The sequence below is a fragment of the Corvus cornix genome, chromosome 4 (genome assembly GCF_000738735.6).
Source record: "Corvus cornix cornix isolate S_Up_H32 chromosome 4, ASM73873v5, whole genome shotgun sequence".
Taxonomy (NCBI): Eukaryota; Metazoa; Chordata; class Aves; order Passeriformes; family Corvidae; genus Corvus; species Corvus cornix.
In genome coordinates, this window is record NC_046334.1 from 25143765 (window position 1) to 25156439 (window position 12675).

At 39.6% G+C, this 12675-nt stretch overlaps 1 protein-coding gene across 1 annotated transcript; it reads right to left on the reverse strand.

Moving 5' to 3' along the window:
- Positions 1-341: 341 nt before the first annotated feature.
- Positions 342-7797, reverse strand: FGB (fibrinogen beta chain). The gene is made up of 8 exons (XM_010411824.3): positions 7667-7797; positions 5890-6093; positions 4463-4646; positions 3540-3767; positions 2830-2943; positions 2178-2300; positions 1704-1989; positions 342-851 (listed from the first exon to the last, which is right to left on the reverse strand). The coding sequence occupies exons 1-8, from the start codon at positions 7739-7741 to the stop codon at positions 623-625; spliced, it is 1443 nt and encodes a 480-aa protein (XP_010410126.1). The 5' UTR covers positions 7742-7797; the 3' UTR covers positions 342-622.
- Positions 7798-12675: the final 4878 nt, after the last annotated feature.

Below are 12675 nucleotides of genomic sequence, written 5' to 3' on the forward strand. Positions count from 1 at the left end.
CACTTATGTATGAAAGCACATATGTGAACCAGGTCCCAGAAAAGGGCATATTTTACCCAGAATAGGATTTGAGCTAAGGGACCATTGACCTACTCATTTGTTCAATACTCTCTTAACCTTTATTCCTTCTGAACTTGTTACACAAGTAGTTACTGTTAGTTTTACAATATAAAAGAAAATAACTGTCTCTTATTTAGTGGAATGCATTTGCTTCTCCCCAGATTATGCATAAATACTTAGGAATAATATGAAGAATACTTTAGTTTTAAGACTTTATTAATTTTTAGAAAACACTTAAAAATAATCCTCTCCCTCTTTAAAAAAGATACAAAAGACCTTTGTAAAAGAGTGAAACAAATTGTTTTTATTTTATCAATGTTATTCTATACTAGTTAATTCTGTCTTGTGCACAAATGAAAAATGGAAAAAATACACTCATGAGTTATTTTGATCAGACAGATTTTGACTTTCATTTGACACAGCTTTTCACTTTAGGTCACAATATGGTTGTACATACATATTTGGTTCTCATATGTAAAGATAAGTCTTAGTACCATACTAAAAAGATAACCATGTACAAATACTAAAAGAAAATCCCTGATTTGGTACATTTTGGTAATGGTTATTGTGGAAAGTATGGCCGGATTTTCATGCTCATCTTCTTCATTGAATACCACGACCCTTTCCAGTTCATCCACACAACACCATCATCTGTCCCATGTTTTGCCATGTCCCAGCTGTAGGTCCCTCCCCAGTAGTATCTGCCATTGGGGTTGGCTGAGTGGCAGCGGTTGTACCACCATCCACCACCATCTTCTTTGGAGCACTGTTTTCTTGGATCTGAAGTTAACCTGATGAAGGGAAAAAAAGGTGTTGAGAGGGACATCTGTAATATAGGCAAACAGATCAACAGAGTACATATACCTGCCATGTACTGCAATTTTCAAACCATAATAAACATTTTAAGTCCTCTCTGAACTTTCTATAAAAATGGACCATCACAAGTGTGTGCTACACAGTGCATTCAGAAGGTAAAGCAGCTAAGGAAAAGAAGTCAAATTTTAGTTGCACCTCTTTGGGAATGTCATTTTAGTTTACTGATTGGTAACTACAGTTATTTGCAGTTTATAATGATAATTACAATATCAATGAAATTTAAAGATAGAAAGTCTTCCCCAACCTAAACAATTCCTTTATTCATGAATATGTAATCAGGTATTAAGCACAGTTTAGAGATACAGTGCTCTATTATGTACTTTACAACGGAGCTCCTGTCTTCTGAGTAGGCAGAACATTGTTTTTTAAATGGACGTGCTACCTGCCTCCTTCTTCAGGACTCATTATACGTTTCTGGAGTGAGTACCAGTACTCCTACTTAGTGTCCTCAGCACTGCTGCTGTCAGTCTCTGACTATGAATATATTGCATCCAGATTTGCTGCTTTGTCTGTGGTAATTCATTCATGGAATCAATAAAGTTCAGCATGCTTGCTTCTTACTTAGTTGTCGAGTGTCACTGACCTAATTTATAGTTTCACCTCTCCTTGGCTGTGCCAAGAGAACTGCATAGACATCTAGCTGGCAATTTGCAGGGATATAACATATTTTGACATAATACAAAATGCTGTGAAAACTAATGGCAAATTACAGAAATATTCTATCTTCAGCTCTATTTTTATTTTAAATGTCTAGTGCAAGTACATACCATCCATCATTGTCTCTGTCATATGTACTGAAGTACATGCCATTGTGAATTGTCATTGTCCTGTTTTCTCCATGCAGTTGGGAAGCTCCTTCCATCAGCGCGTTGCCTGCAGTTCCTTTGTAGTTACTAACTGAAAGTTGGTACTTGTTCCCTTCATTCTGTATGGTGAAACCTCCATAATGAGCTGATACTTTATCGCCGTTCCAGTCCTCCATTTCAATTAAAACCTCAGTGGGCCCTATTTTGGTAAGCTGGCTGATTCTGTCATTTCCAAGCCAATATTCACCTGAGAAACAACAAGTGAGAGCTCTGTGAAACAGACTTCGCAATATACTTCAAGGCAGCTTTATTATTTGCCTATAGGTCTGCTGAAGTGGATTAGGTAACTTAAAAAAAAAATCTAAGAGCTTCAAACAATAGAAGAAAATATTTTCAGTAAGAATAGCTTTTTGCATTTCATGCTTGGTGTTTTACCTGGTGTATCACAGTAGTTCTTCCCTCCACTCTTTGCAACATTTCCAAATCCTTTTCTATATTGATCCCATCTTCTTCCGAAATTAACACTGCCGTCCTGGCGGTTCTGAATCAAAGTCCAGCCTGCAGGAGCAAGAGTATTAAGATTAAATTACCAGTAGAAAAGGAGCATTAAACATTAAGATACAGCCCTTTTACTTCACCTCAGGACCAGAGGAGCATATGGCTTCCTTGCAGAAAGTCTTTCACTGCTTTTGAGCTCAGCTTTGCCACTTTTGCTCATGCTTAAGTAGTACCTTGGTCATAAGGAAAGATGGAAAAAGCAGAACTTGAAGGACGGCCCTGGTCTTTTGTCTAGTGCATTGTTGCAGGGTAAGAAATGAGCCAGGCTGTCCTTGTCTGCCCACCTATACATCATCCATGTTGGTCATAGTAAGGTACCTACACAATTTATTTTGTTTCATTACAGAAGTATCCTATTCTGCATCAGCAGATGACCTCAATAAGACTTTCCTGAATGAGTCAATCAGATTTAATTATCAAATAATTATAAAATCATAATTTCATATTTCTTTGTATAAAATACAAATTACTAATGTTATTTTTTGGTAGCATTGATAGTATTGTAAGAACATAGTTATTTCACACTAACCTCCATTATCTGTTTCCATGTCACAGTATACTCTGTATGGCTTCATGAAAGGATCTGGCTGGATGAGGTACATTTCAGATGTCTCACCTCCCTTTCTGATGATATCCTCACATTCTGCAAGAATAAAACAGAGACTATTACTGAAAGATCTGTGAATTTCTTCAACAGTCTTCTTATCCTTTGGTTTGCTGTTACCTGGGAACAGTTTTAAATACATAGACAGTATTTTACTTTCATTTTAATTTCTGTAATGCATCAAGTGAAAGAATCAGGGAAGAAAGAATACTGCACTGTTCAGCTTTTCCAAACAGGAATTTCTGAAACTTCAAACTAAGTGATGCAAGACTGTATGCCTTACAATGACTTCTTGAATTAGACAAGCTTCTGAAAGAAGAACCTTTCTTGACTGAAAAAGATCAAGAGTGCAGCTATGATAGTCAGAAATGTGCCATCTCCACCTTACAGAGACCCTGAAGCACGTTTCTTTAAAATGCTACTGGCCACTTACAAGACTGATACTGGATGACAGGATCTTTGGTCTGACCAGTATAGTGATCCAGAAAAGTTTTTTATCTAGGATCACTTTCCATCTGTCCTGATACCCTAATCAATTGTACAGGCTTCACATTCATACCAATTGAATGATGCATCCATCAGTTTGCACAGTGATATAAATGGGAGAAGAGATGTCATTATAGTTGAATGAGTACCTTTGCCTGAAACCACAGGAATATTACAGGAAACAACACATGGAGAACGGCAGTAGTCCACCTGGGTTGCAATGGCATTTTCCAGTTTTTGTATCTTTTTATGTAAAGAATCCACAACTGCACGAAGGACCCTGAGGCTGGATGGGATGTTATTGTCCAGATTATCCTTTATATAATTATACTGCAATTCCACTTCCGTGTTGTACTGAGAAACTAAATCATCATTGTCTAGAAAAGCAAAGAGATGAAAAGCAGATTAGTTTTCAACATGTTTTCTAGTCACGGAGATCAATTTGTAAGTACTATCAGGGAGGGAAGGAGGGAAGGAGGGAAGGAGGGAAGGAGGGAAGGAGGGAAGGAGGGAAGGAGGGAAGGAGGGAAGGAGGGAAGGAGGGAAGGAGGGAAGGAGGGAAGGAGGGAAGGAGGGAAGGAGGGAAGGAGGGAAGGAGGGAAGGAGGGAAGGGCATTTCTTTTGCTTACTTTTCTACAGGGTGCAAAAACTATGCAGATGCTCTCAGGGAAGTGGTACATGTGTACTGCTGTTTCTTTGCTAGCTAATAGATTTATCACTGGTGCTATACTCTGCAAAGAGCAGTAATTCCCTTCTTTCTGGGGAGCCATGGTGCCAATCCAGAGGCTGGTCATAAATGCATTGGATGGACTTAGGGAAACAGGTAAGGGGAACACATGAATGATGGTGACTTAGAGCCCTCATACGAATCTTGCCCTAGTATGAGATCCATTCCTTTGCCTCTCTCAAAGGATTTTTTTAAGATTTAAGAAGACACAGTTATGGAACCTGCTTTGATAGATATTCCACGGTATTTAAATTTTTTTTTAAGAAGTCCCACTAAAAAGTAACTGTAGGAATGCCAATAAAACTTCAATACCATTTACACTAGTAATTCATAGAAATAGCAAACCTTTTCTTTGTTTTTGCCTTTTTACCAATTTATCTTCTAGAACAATCACATATTCATGGAAGGTTGAGGAGCTCTCCGACAGTGTTTTCACTTTATCTTTTAGATCATGAACAACTGCTTTCACAGTTTTTTCCTGTTTTAACAGTGTCGTTCTCAGCTCACATCCAGTTGGACACAGCACTCCCTTAAAAGAAGCAAAAAGGGCTGTGAATAAAAGTAAAGAAGTTCTAGTCCCATCAGTGAACGACCATACCTTTGAACACAGGGAAGGGTTTGTAATGTGAGAACAGATATTTAAGCATCTAGATAAGCAATCAAGACATTTCATTTCTACAAAGAAGCTGTACTCTGAAGGTTGGGAAGGAACCTGAGTCCCTCAGGAACTTTTTTGAATTAAGCTTTTGGGAAAAGCCATTTCTCTTCACACTTTTTTGGTCCCCTATCTGATTTTCATTTTTCTGCACTGTTAAATATTCACTGTGTTAAGCAACTTGAACTATGATTAAAGCCTGTCAGGGACTACCTGGTGCCTGTGCATGTTTATACCTACCCTCTTTCCTCAGTCTGAACAGAATCATCCACATTCTCTTCACACTGCTGCATGTATATCTCATGAGATCACCATATGATTCATTTAAAAATTATCACCTCAAGAAGTTGAGGACCGTTGCTTCTACAAGTGCTGCACCATCAGGGACAGTTTTAAAAAGAGATGGGAAATTCTGACATCCTGTGAGAACCCAAATTCTCAGGCAGCAGGGGGCTCTCCCAAAACCATGTATTCATTAAGCTTTAACATATTTCATTTGTTGGCAACTTCCACACTCAAGCTTGCGCTCATGCACTAAGATGCCTCTCAGCACTATTACAGCTTGCATTTTCCAGCAGAGATCATGGCAGGGACAGTGTGATAGACTGCTGCAAGGCAGCAAGGGTGTGCTGGATGTCAGCATGCTTGTACACTCTCCCATAAGAGCTGCAGCAGCGACTGAGAGTAGACTACAATTACATTTGGAAACTAATTTTAAGAAAGACATGGGTGGTTGGGATTTTTTTGGTCCCTAGGGTTCCTTAAGATTATCTGAATTGGAATCCAGCACTTCTGCAGAGGTTTTTCCTGTCCTCAATAGTGACCTGTGCAAAGCCAGGCGGAACGCACAGGCTAACCCACAGATACCTCCTTTCCTGGTTTACGGTTCAACTCTCATCTCCCCATCTTTGCTGCAGGCCGACTCTGCCACTAATCCCACGGACTCGGACACATTACCTTTCTGAATGCAGTCCTAGCAAACCCAAGCAACAAGAAGAAAAGCTGGACTGCTTTAAATGAACAACCATCCTTTATTTGGCAAGGAAAACCCTTGTGTTGGGTGTACTGGAAGAAAAGGACAGTATGTCACCAGCTGTCTCAACAGCCAGACACCTACCAGCTCCTCCAGCGCGTGCGTGCAGCCTCCAGCATCAGGATAGACGATCCGTTCTTTCTTGTCCCCTGTCTTGCCCCGCTTCGGGGGCCGGGGCTGGTACCCGGGCGCGCTGATGGGAGGTGCCACAGGTCGGCGTGTGGGCGCCATTTCGCGCCTTTTGTCCACGGGTCGGTGGCTGCGAGCATTAACCACAGGGTTCTCATCCTGCATAGCCAAGGGGAGACAAAACTCTCTGAACCTGGGACTGCTATTGCAAAATGGGGTGCACACGGTGGAGGCACCCATTCAGCGCTCTTTAGTGTTTTAAACAGCAAGGAAAACCATGGAATGGAATGGAATGGAATGGAATGGAATGGAATGGAATGGAATGGAATGCAAAAAAGCCATAATGGAAATACTATACTGACATTATGTAAAAGTCATTGCTATCCCCTCCCTTGTAAGACTAATCACACTCTCCATACCTAGATGTAGATAAACTAAAAAGTCTTCAAACCAAAGTAAACCAATATTTCAATAGCCGATTTTGACCAAGGAACAAATCTTACATAGTTCAGAGCCACTAAGCACCATGAAACTTGAAGTGGTAGGCTACAAAAAAAAAAAAAATAGACATCCTTGGGGCTAAGAAGCGTATTCAGCAGCACATTTTCAGTGTCCCAGGTTTTATTGGGCTACAGAAGTATTTGTAAGGTCTCAGAAAATCAGGCCATAATCAAATACATCATCAGGTCTCAGGCCACATACCAGCTGTTAACTGGTGAAATTAGGAAAAGCATTTAGTAATATCTCTCAGAGTAGATTTTTAGAGCTCTTTTTGATGTATACATTCCCCATATCTGCCAGAAACAGCAAAATCTAAGAGGCTGGGCAAGGAAAACAGGCCTGGTCCCTAAGCACTTTTTCAAACAAAACCCTTCGAATTAATAGTTGAGCTACTGAATCAAAACCTACAGCCATTTCCAATCCCACTCAGCTACAAATAACAAACACTTGTAAGGACCCAGCATCAGAGGCTTCAAGTAGTTCCAAAAAAAAAGCAGCGTGCAAAACACAGAATTGCTGAAAATGATTTAATACGTTAGTGTTATCTGTAGTCAATGTGCAGACACAAGTGCTTAGATTGTCAGAAAGTCTGATTATCCAGACCTATTTAATTTTTACAGAAATTTTCAAACTATAAAAAAGTGTACCAAAATTCTAAATTGTGTTTCCCAGTAAAATATTTTATTTAAATAAAAATAAATAGAGATTAAACCATTATTTTATATTGATTCTCATTGCTTTTCCTTTTGTTTAGCAATTATTATCTCTTAATTTCCAATGTTAAGCTGTTTGAACTTGTAGTTCGTTTGGCTTTGGTTTTTTTTTAATATCTACTGACTCTGCAGAAAAGTTTTTACTGTCTTTGAGACAGGACATGATTAATTACACATTTCTACTCCTATATTGTCTGTAATATCATATGTCAACATTGCTAAATTAGTATCCTTAAATAAATTCATCTAAATAACTAATCTTACCATCAAACATTCTTAATTCCCTACAGAAAAAGAAATAGGAAGAAAATATCTCCAAACTCAGAAAATAACCATTGTGGACTTACCTATAAAAAGTTAATTTTTTGAACAATTCAGGCAGAAAAAGAACATGCACTGGAATATCTTTTCCCACAACTTCTCATTTAGCTAACTCACATGAGCTGAGTAAGCCATGCATGCAATTAAATTAAATTAATTATTAATGACTAATTATTAATCAAGATCAGTGTTACAACCTCTTCATCATAGTCAACAGCGTCCTGGGACTGAACAGAGGAAACACAGAGCAGGAACACCAGGAGCAGTTTCATGGTGCTGGCTTGCGGGAGCAGCTCTGTGATCTTCTCTCACCATCAGCTCTGACAGGAAGAGATCTCCTCTGTCCCTTTATATATAGGCAGCAGCACTAATTTCCAGCTTCACAGTGATAGGATCAACCCTTCCGAGCAATCAGAGTTTCTCTGTTAATATTCAACCTTTCTCTTCACTCTGTGCCTGAATACATCTGTTGAGCAATTCCTCTGGACAACTCTTATCTGTATGTCCCAGAGACCTCTGTTGATGCTGGCATCAAATACATGTTCAGATCCTTAAAAGTACCTCCTGCTCAGATTACACAAGGTTACCACTGTCTCAAAAATCACAAGTATTTTAAAACAGCTGGAAATTTGAATAGCCAAAGGAAAAAAAGTCATTAGATGTCACGCTGTGATGGCTCCTTTTTTTTTCTGTGCTGAAAATGTGAATGTTTCAGAAATATTGTATTAAATGTGAAGACAACTCACAACATACAGATTGCTGCATTTTTCTAAATAGTTCGATGGTGCCTGATAGGTATGCAAATCTTTGGGTCTTTTTATATAAAAGAAAAAAAAGTATATTTTAATATACTTTTTTGAATAATAATTTTGAATAAAACCAACGTGCTGATTTATTAAAGATCAGATGAATACTGTAAGCATAAGCCAACATTATTCTATTAATATATCCTTGTGGTATTGTAAATGAACTAAAATAATTCAATTTTACATATTAATTTGCTGGTTTCCTTTTTTAATACAAAACGTACATCTTTCAAATATTATTTAAATATTTTTAATAATCTTTTAAGAGAATACAGCATGAAGTTACTTGAAATCATAGTGGAATACTCAAACATGCTTTCTAATGTTTTAAAAGAGGTTGCATATCACTGCTCTCATATTAGCAGAGTTTTAACATTTCAGTATGTTTATATCCTGTGATTTCCTCAGGAATTATAAATGACCAAAATGTACTGAATTAAATTAAGTGTGCCAAGTGAGAACCAGAACACTTTTCTGAAGTCATTCATACAGATATCTGAACCCAGAAAGGGATGCAAACTGTGGTCTGAGCTTCCGTTTCAAAGACTAACTTGATGGAGGGGGGATTTTATGGGAAGCAAAGACAAGAACAGCTAAAATTGCTTGGTTTAGGCCTTTTCCTGTATTTGTGCTGTTGTCAGAATTCTAGTAAGCTATGTAGATTCACAAAATATGAAAAATATTTAACCTGACTGGTTTAATTATTAAACAGTTTGGACCAAAATCAGCCATGGCTCAAGGAGCTAAAACTCCACTGAATTCGATCTCCTGCATGAGGACATCACCAACACTATTAGATTTGAAAGAACACAAACTTCTCCCTACAAATGTTAAAGAAATCTTTCTAAGGCCAAAACTGACATCATTAACAAGTTATTTCCACTTATGGATGCTATCCAAGATTTTATCATTGATTCTGGGAATCTCCAAACTTTTAATACTGTTTTCCCTCCATGTACCTCTAAGGGAAGTTCAGCCACCCTCATCTTACATATATGGAAGGAACATGGTCATCTTGAACCTTTGCCCATGGCTTATGAGCAGCTTGTGATACAGTGGAACTAAAACCAGGTCTCACTAGTCCCAAGCCAGAAACTCAAATTATCCTGGATCAGCTCACACAAATCTTAATTAAATATGATATTTGTGCTAAATCTGTTTTGAAACCATCAGCATGTTCCGCAGTAACTTATGGTGTCCTCCTTCAGGCATTAAGACCTCTTTAGCTCCTGATGAAAAGCCCTGGTTGTGTCTGTGCAGAGGCTGTTGGAGACTGGTTGACAAGGGTTGGTGCAGGAGCTCCCAAGCCAGCTGCAGAGGCCCAGCATGGGAAACCCCCAGGCTTATTCTGCCTTCAGATGGGATTTCCCCTTTGAAACTCAGCCTCTGACCCTCCCAGCTCCAGTACTTTTCATTGGCTTCCCCAGGAGAGTTGGGTGGTTGTGTCTCCCTCAGGATTCTCCATGAGCAACACGTGCATGTCACACCACAGCAGGTTGGTGGCTACGTGCCAAATGACCAGATGCCCCAGGGAAAGGATCGTGTGACTGTCCATCTGGTAAGCAAGGGCCTTGTCTGCACTGCAGAGGTTGTGCCTGGAGACTTTTACCAGCAAAAACGGTCCAAATTTGGAATGGCATACAGAGGGTTCTATCCTGGCAAACATACACACATACAGAAAAGCATTTTGGCAGCAGAAGTTAACCTCCATTAGCATCTTGGTTATGAGACGTGGTTTTACTCTCATGATTGCAACCATTACAGTCAGGCTGACACTTTATAAGGATTGAATAAAGCCTTATGAAGAACCAGAACTATGACTTAAATTTCTTCTAAAAATGATATCAAAGCTTTCTCTTCAAAACAGAACAACCTATCTTTTTTCCTTCATACTGCCTCCTCCAACTCATGTGGTTAATGAGAAGGTGTTTCCAGAGTTAACGTGGTAGTGATACCACAACCCACCTGCTAGAAACTGCAATAATACACCATGGACCTGTTGGTGTTCCAGGAAACCCCTCTGTACAGTATTTTTGTGCTAAAAAGGCACTTACTGGCAGAGGCGTATGTGTGATTTGAGGAATGACTATTTGCTCGCTGCCTTGGTGTTTGTTGTGCCAGCCAGTGATGCAATCCTCTTTAAACAACCCCCCCTGCCCCCAGGTGAGTCGTGGTCACCAGATCATGGCCCTTCAGAGCTGGATGTACCCCCCGAAGAGGTCTTGGGGGACAGAACCTTCTTGGCTTACACTGAGCTACAGTGTTTAAATTAAAAAATAACTGTTGATTTAGAAATGTCCTTTTAAACAACTAGTGTTGTAATAGTGTCATCCTATGAAAAGAATATTGTAAACTTAAATGTTCATCTCTGCTGAGACAAACATCCTTTTTTCTTATCTGCTTTTACTGGTAGCAAATATTACTTCAAAGGTTTCTTGTAAATGATAATTAATGGTATCTCCGTGTTCTGGGAGCAAGCAAATTCTAAAACATTAATGAATGTGCCTATTCACTTTGCCTTTAACACAACACTAGAAGTCCATCCAACTTACCAGTCACCCTCCATGGAACAGTGCCTATTAAAAAATACATAGTTTGCTTTTTCCAGAATTGCAGCTGTAGCTGACGTGCAAGAACACATCAAGAAACCACATATAACAAAGAAAATTAATGAAATGCATATTCTTGTTAAAATTACTGACATGATTTATTGACATTCCAGGACTAAATTTCACCTTAGACTAAACCTTCTAGAAAAACAAAAATATTAAATTTGTCCTCTAACTGGATTCTGAAATCTCTGAAAAGATTAATTTGTTCTCTGAGTTTCTAAAGCATTACAAGGAAACCAGGAAACAAGTTCGGATATAAATTTCTGAGGGGAATGTTTACTTGTAAAAAAAATGAGAACAACTATAGCAACTACAGGGCCATGTGAATACTACTAATAATAGTAATAAAAAGCACAGACAAGTTTTCTTGCTAAATATAAATGGATTTTTAAAAAAATTCTGCTACCAGATCACGTATTTCAAATTTGGTTTCCCTTTAAAAGGCAGTGGAAGTAAGTCTGATTTCTTTCAACAGACAATAGGAAGGAAACAACTCTGTACACTGCCAGAGACTAGCCTTTAAACCATTTCCACACATCAAATCTACCAGTCAACTGAGCAATCAAGCAGGGTCATGCTACTCTGTCTGTAACCTTAAAAAAGAAAGGCAAACCTGTTTGAAATCCCTAGCTCTCCCCAAATTTCCTTTCAAATGTTGTGTATCCTCAATCTAACCTCATTAGCCCAAGAGGACATGAAAGGCTTGCCCCATTTTGACACACTGCCCTGTGGAGTTTGCACTCTAGGTTGCACTTTAAGCAAGGACAGACAATGCTCCCCCTCCTCGAGGTGCTATGCTGGCCTTTACAGGAAGCGCTGAAATCCAGAGGGATTATTGCCAGCCTCACCAGAAGGACTACCAAAATAGGCTGACATGTTAAATATGAAACCTGGCTGCCTTGGCTTGAAATGGAGCTGGCAATAGTTCTCCACCGTTAGTGACAATTGGCATCTCTTCCCCACCTCTACCTAGACCGGGAGCTGGAGGTCAAAGCCACGTGGAGCACATTACCATCACTGTAACCTAAATTACTAAACATAAATCATCAGTGCAGCCACAAGAAATGACCCACCAACTGCAGAAAAGACACGACCTTGATGTCAAGCAGGCAAGTCGTGTACCAGAAATAATCCCAGGCTAACACTGTCCTGTAGCTAATAAAGATTACAGGTTTGCACCACCTATGCTGCACTGAATTACTTCTAGTCCGGATCAGTTTGTAAAATGTTCACAGCTCAGGCATGCAGGCAGGCAGACTAATTGGCTGGTCCAGTGATAAAGAACATCATGATGGAGTGGCTGCAAAAGATGAGCTTACCAAATCCCAGCTACTGCCCAGGAGGACAAGACTTCCTGGAATTAAGAGCAGATGAGTGTATCTGGAGAAATTAGGTGCCTATGTGAAATTTGCACAGATGCATTTGGTTATTCTGCTTATGAAGGAAAGTGAAATATCAGGTGGAGTACCAGGGTACATTTGGAAGACGATTACAACCTCTGCGCTTTCACAACCAACACTTTGCCACGGGGTGCAGGGGTTGCAGCCCGCTCACATGCTTCACTCTCCATCCAAATGAGGACCCGTGAACCCAAACTCAAGACACTCTTCCCAAAAGACCAGCTATTATGGTCCAATATCACCGTGGTTCCAAACTGTGTGGCTTTATCCTTGAGAACTCGCGAGGGAAGCAATACTTGAAACCTGTAGCTGCACGACCCAAAGCAGTCGCAAAGGCCGAGAATTCCGGCCCCAAGACGGGACGGAGCAGAGCGCGGCCAGGCCCGCA

What these genes read in the sequence shown, in the direction of transcription:
- FGB (XM_010411824.3), bottom strand. Translation starts at nt 7,741, where the DNA reads ATGAAACTGCTCCTGGTGTTCCTGCTCTGTGTTTCCTCTGTTCAGTCC. An exon ending in CGCACGCGCTGGAGGAGCTG is followed by an intron (nt 4,647 to 5,889) that starts GTAGGTGTCTGG and finishes GCTTCTTTTAAG; the next exon opens with GGAGTGCTGTGTCCAACTGG. An exon ending in CATGGAAACAGATAATGGAG is followed by an intron (nt 2,301 to 2,829) that starts GTTAGTGTGAAA and finishes TTGCTCCTGCAG; the next exon opens with GCTGGACTTTGATTCAGAAC.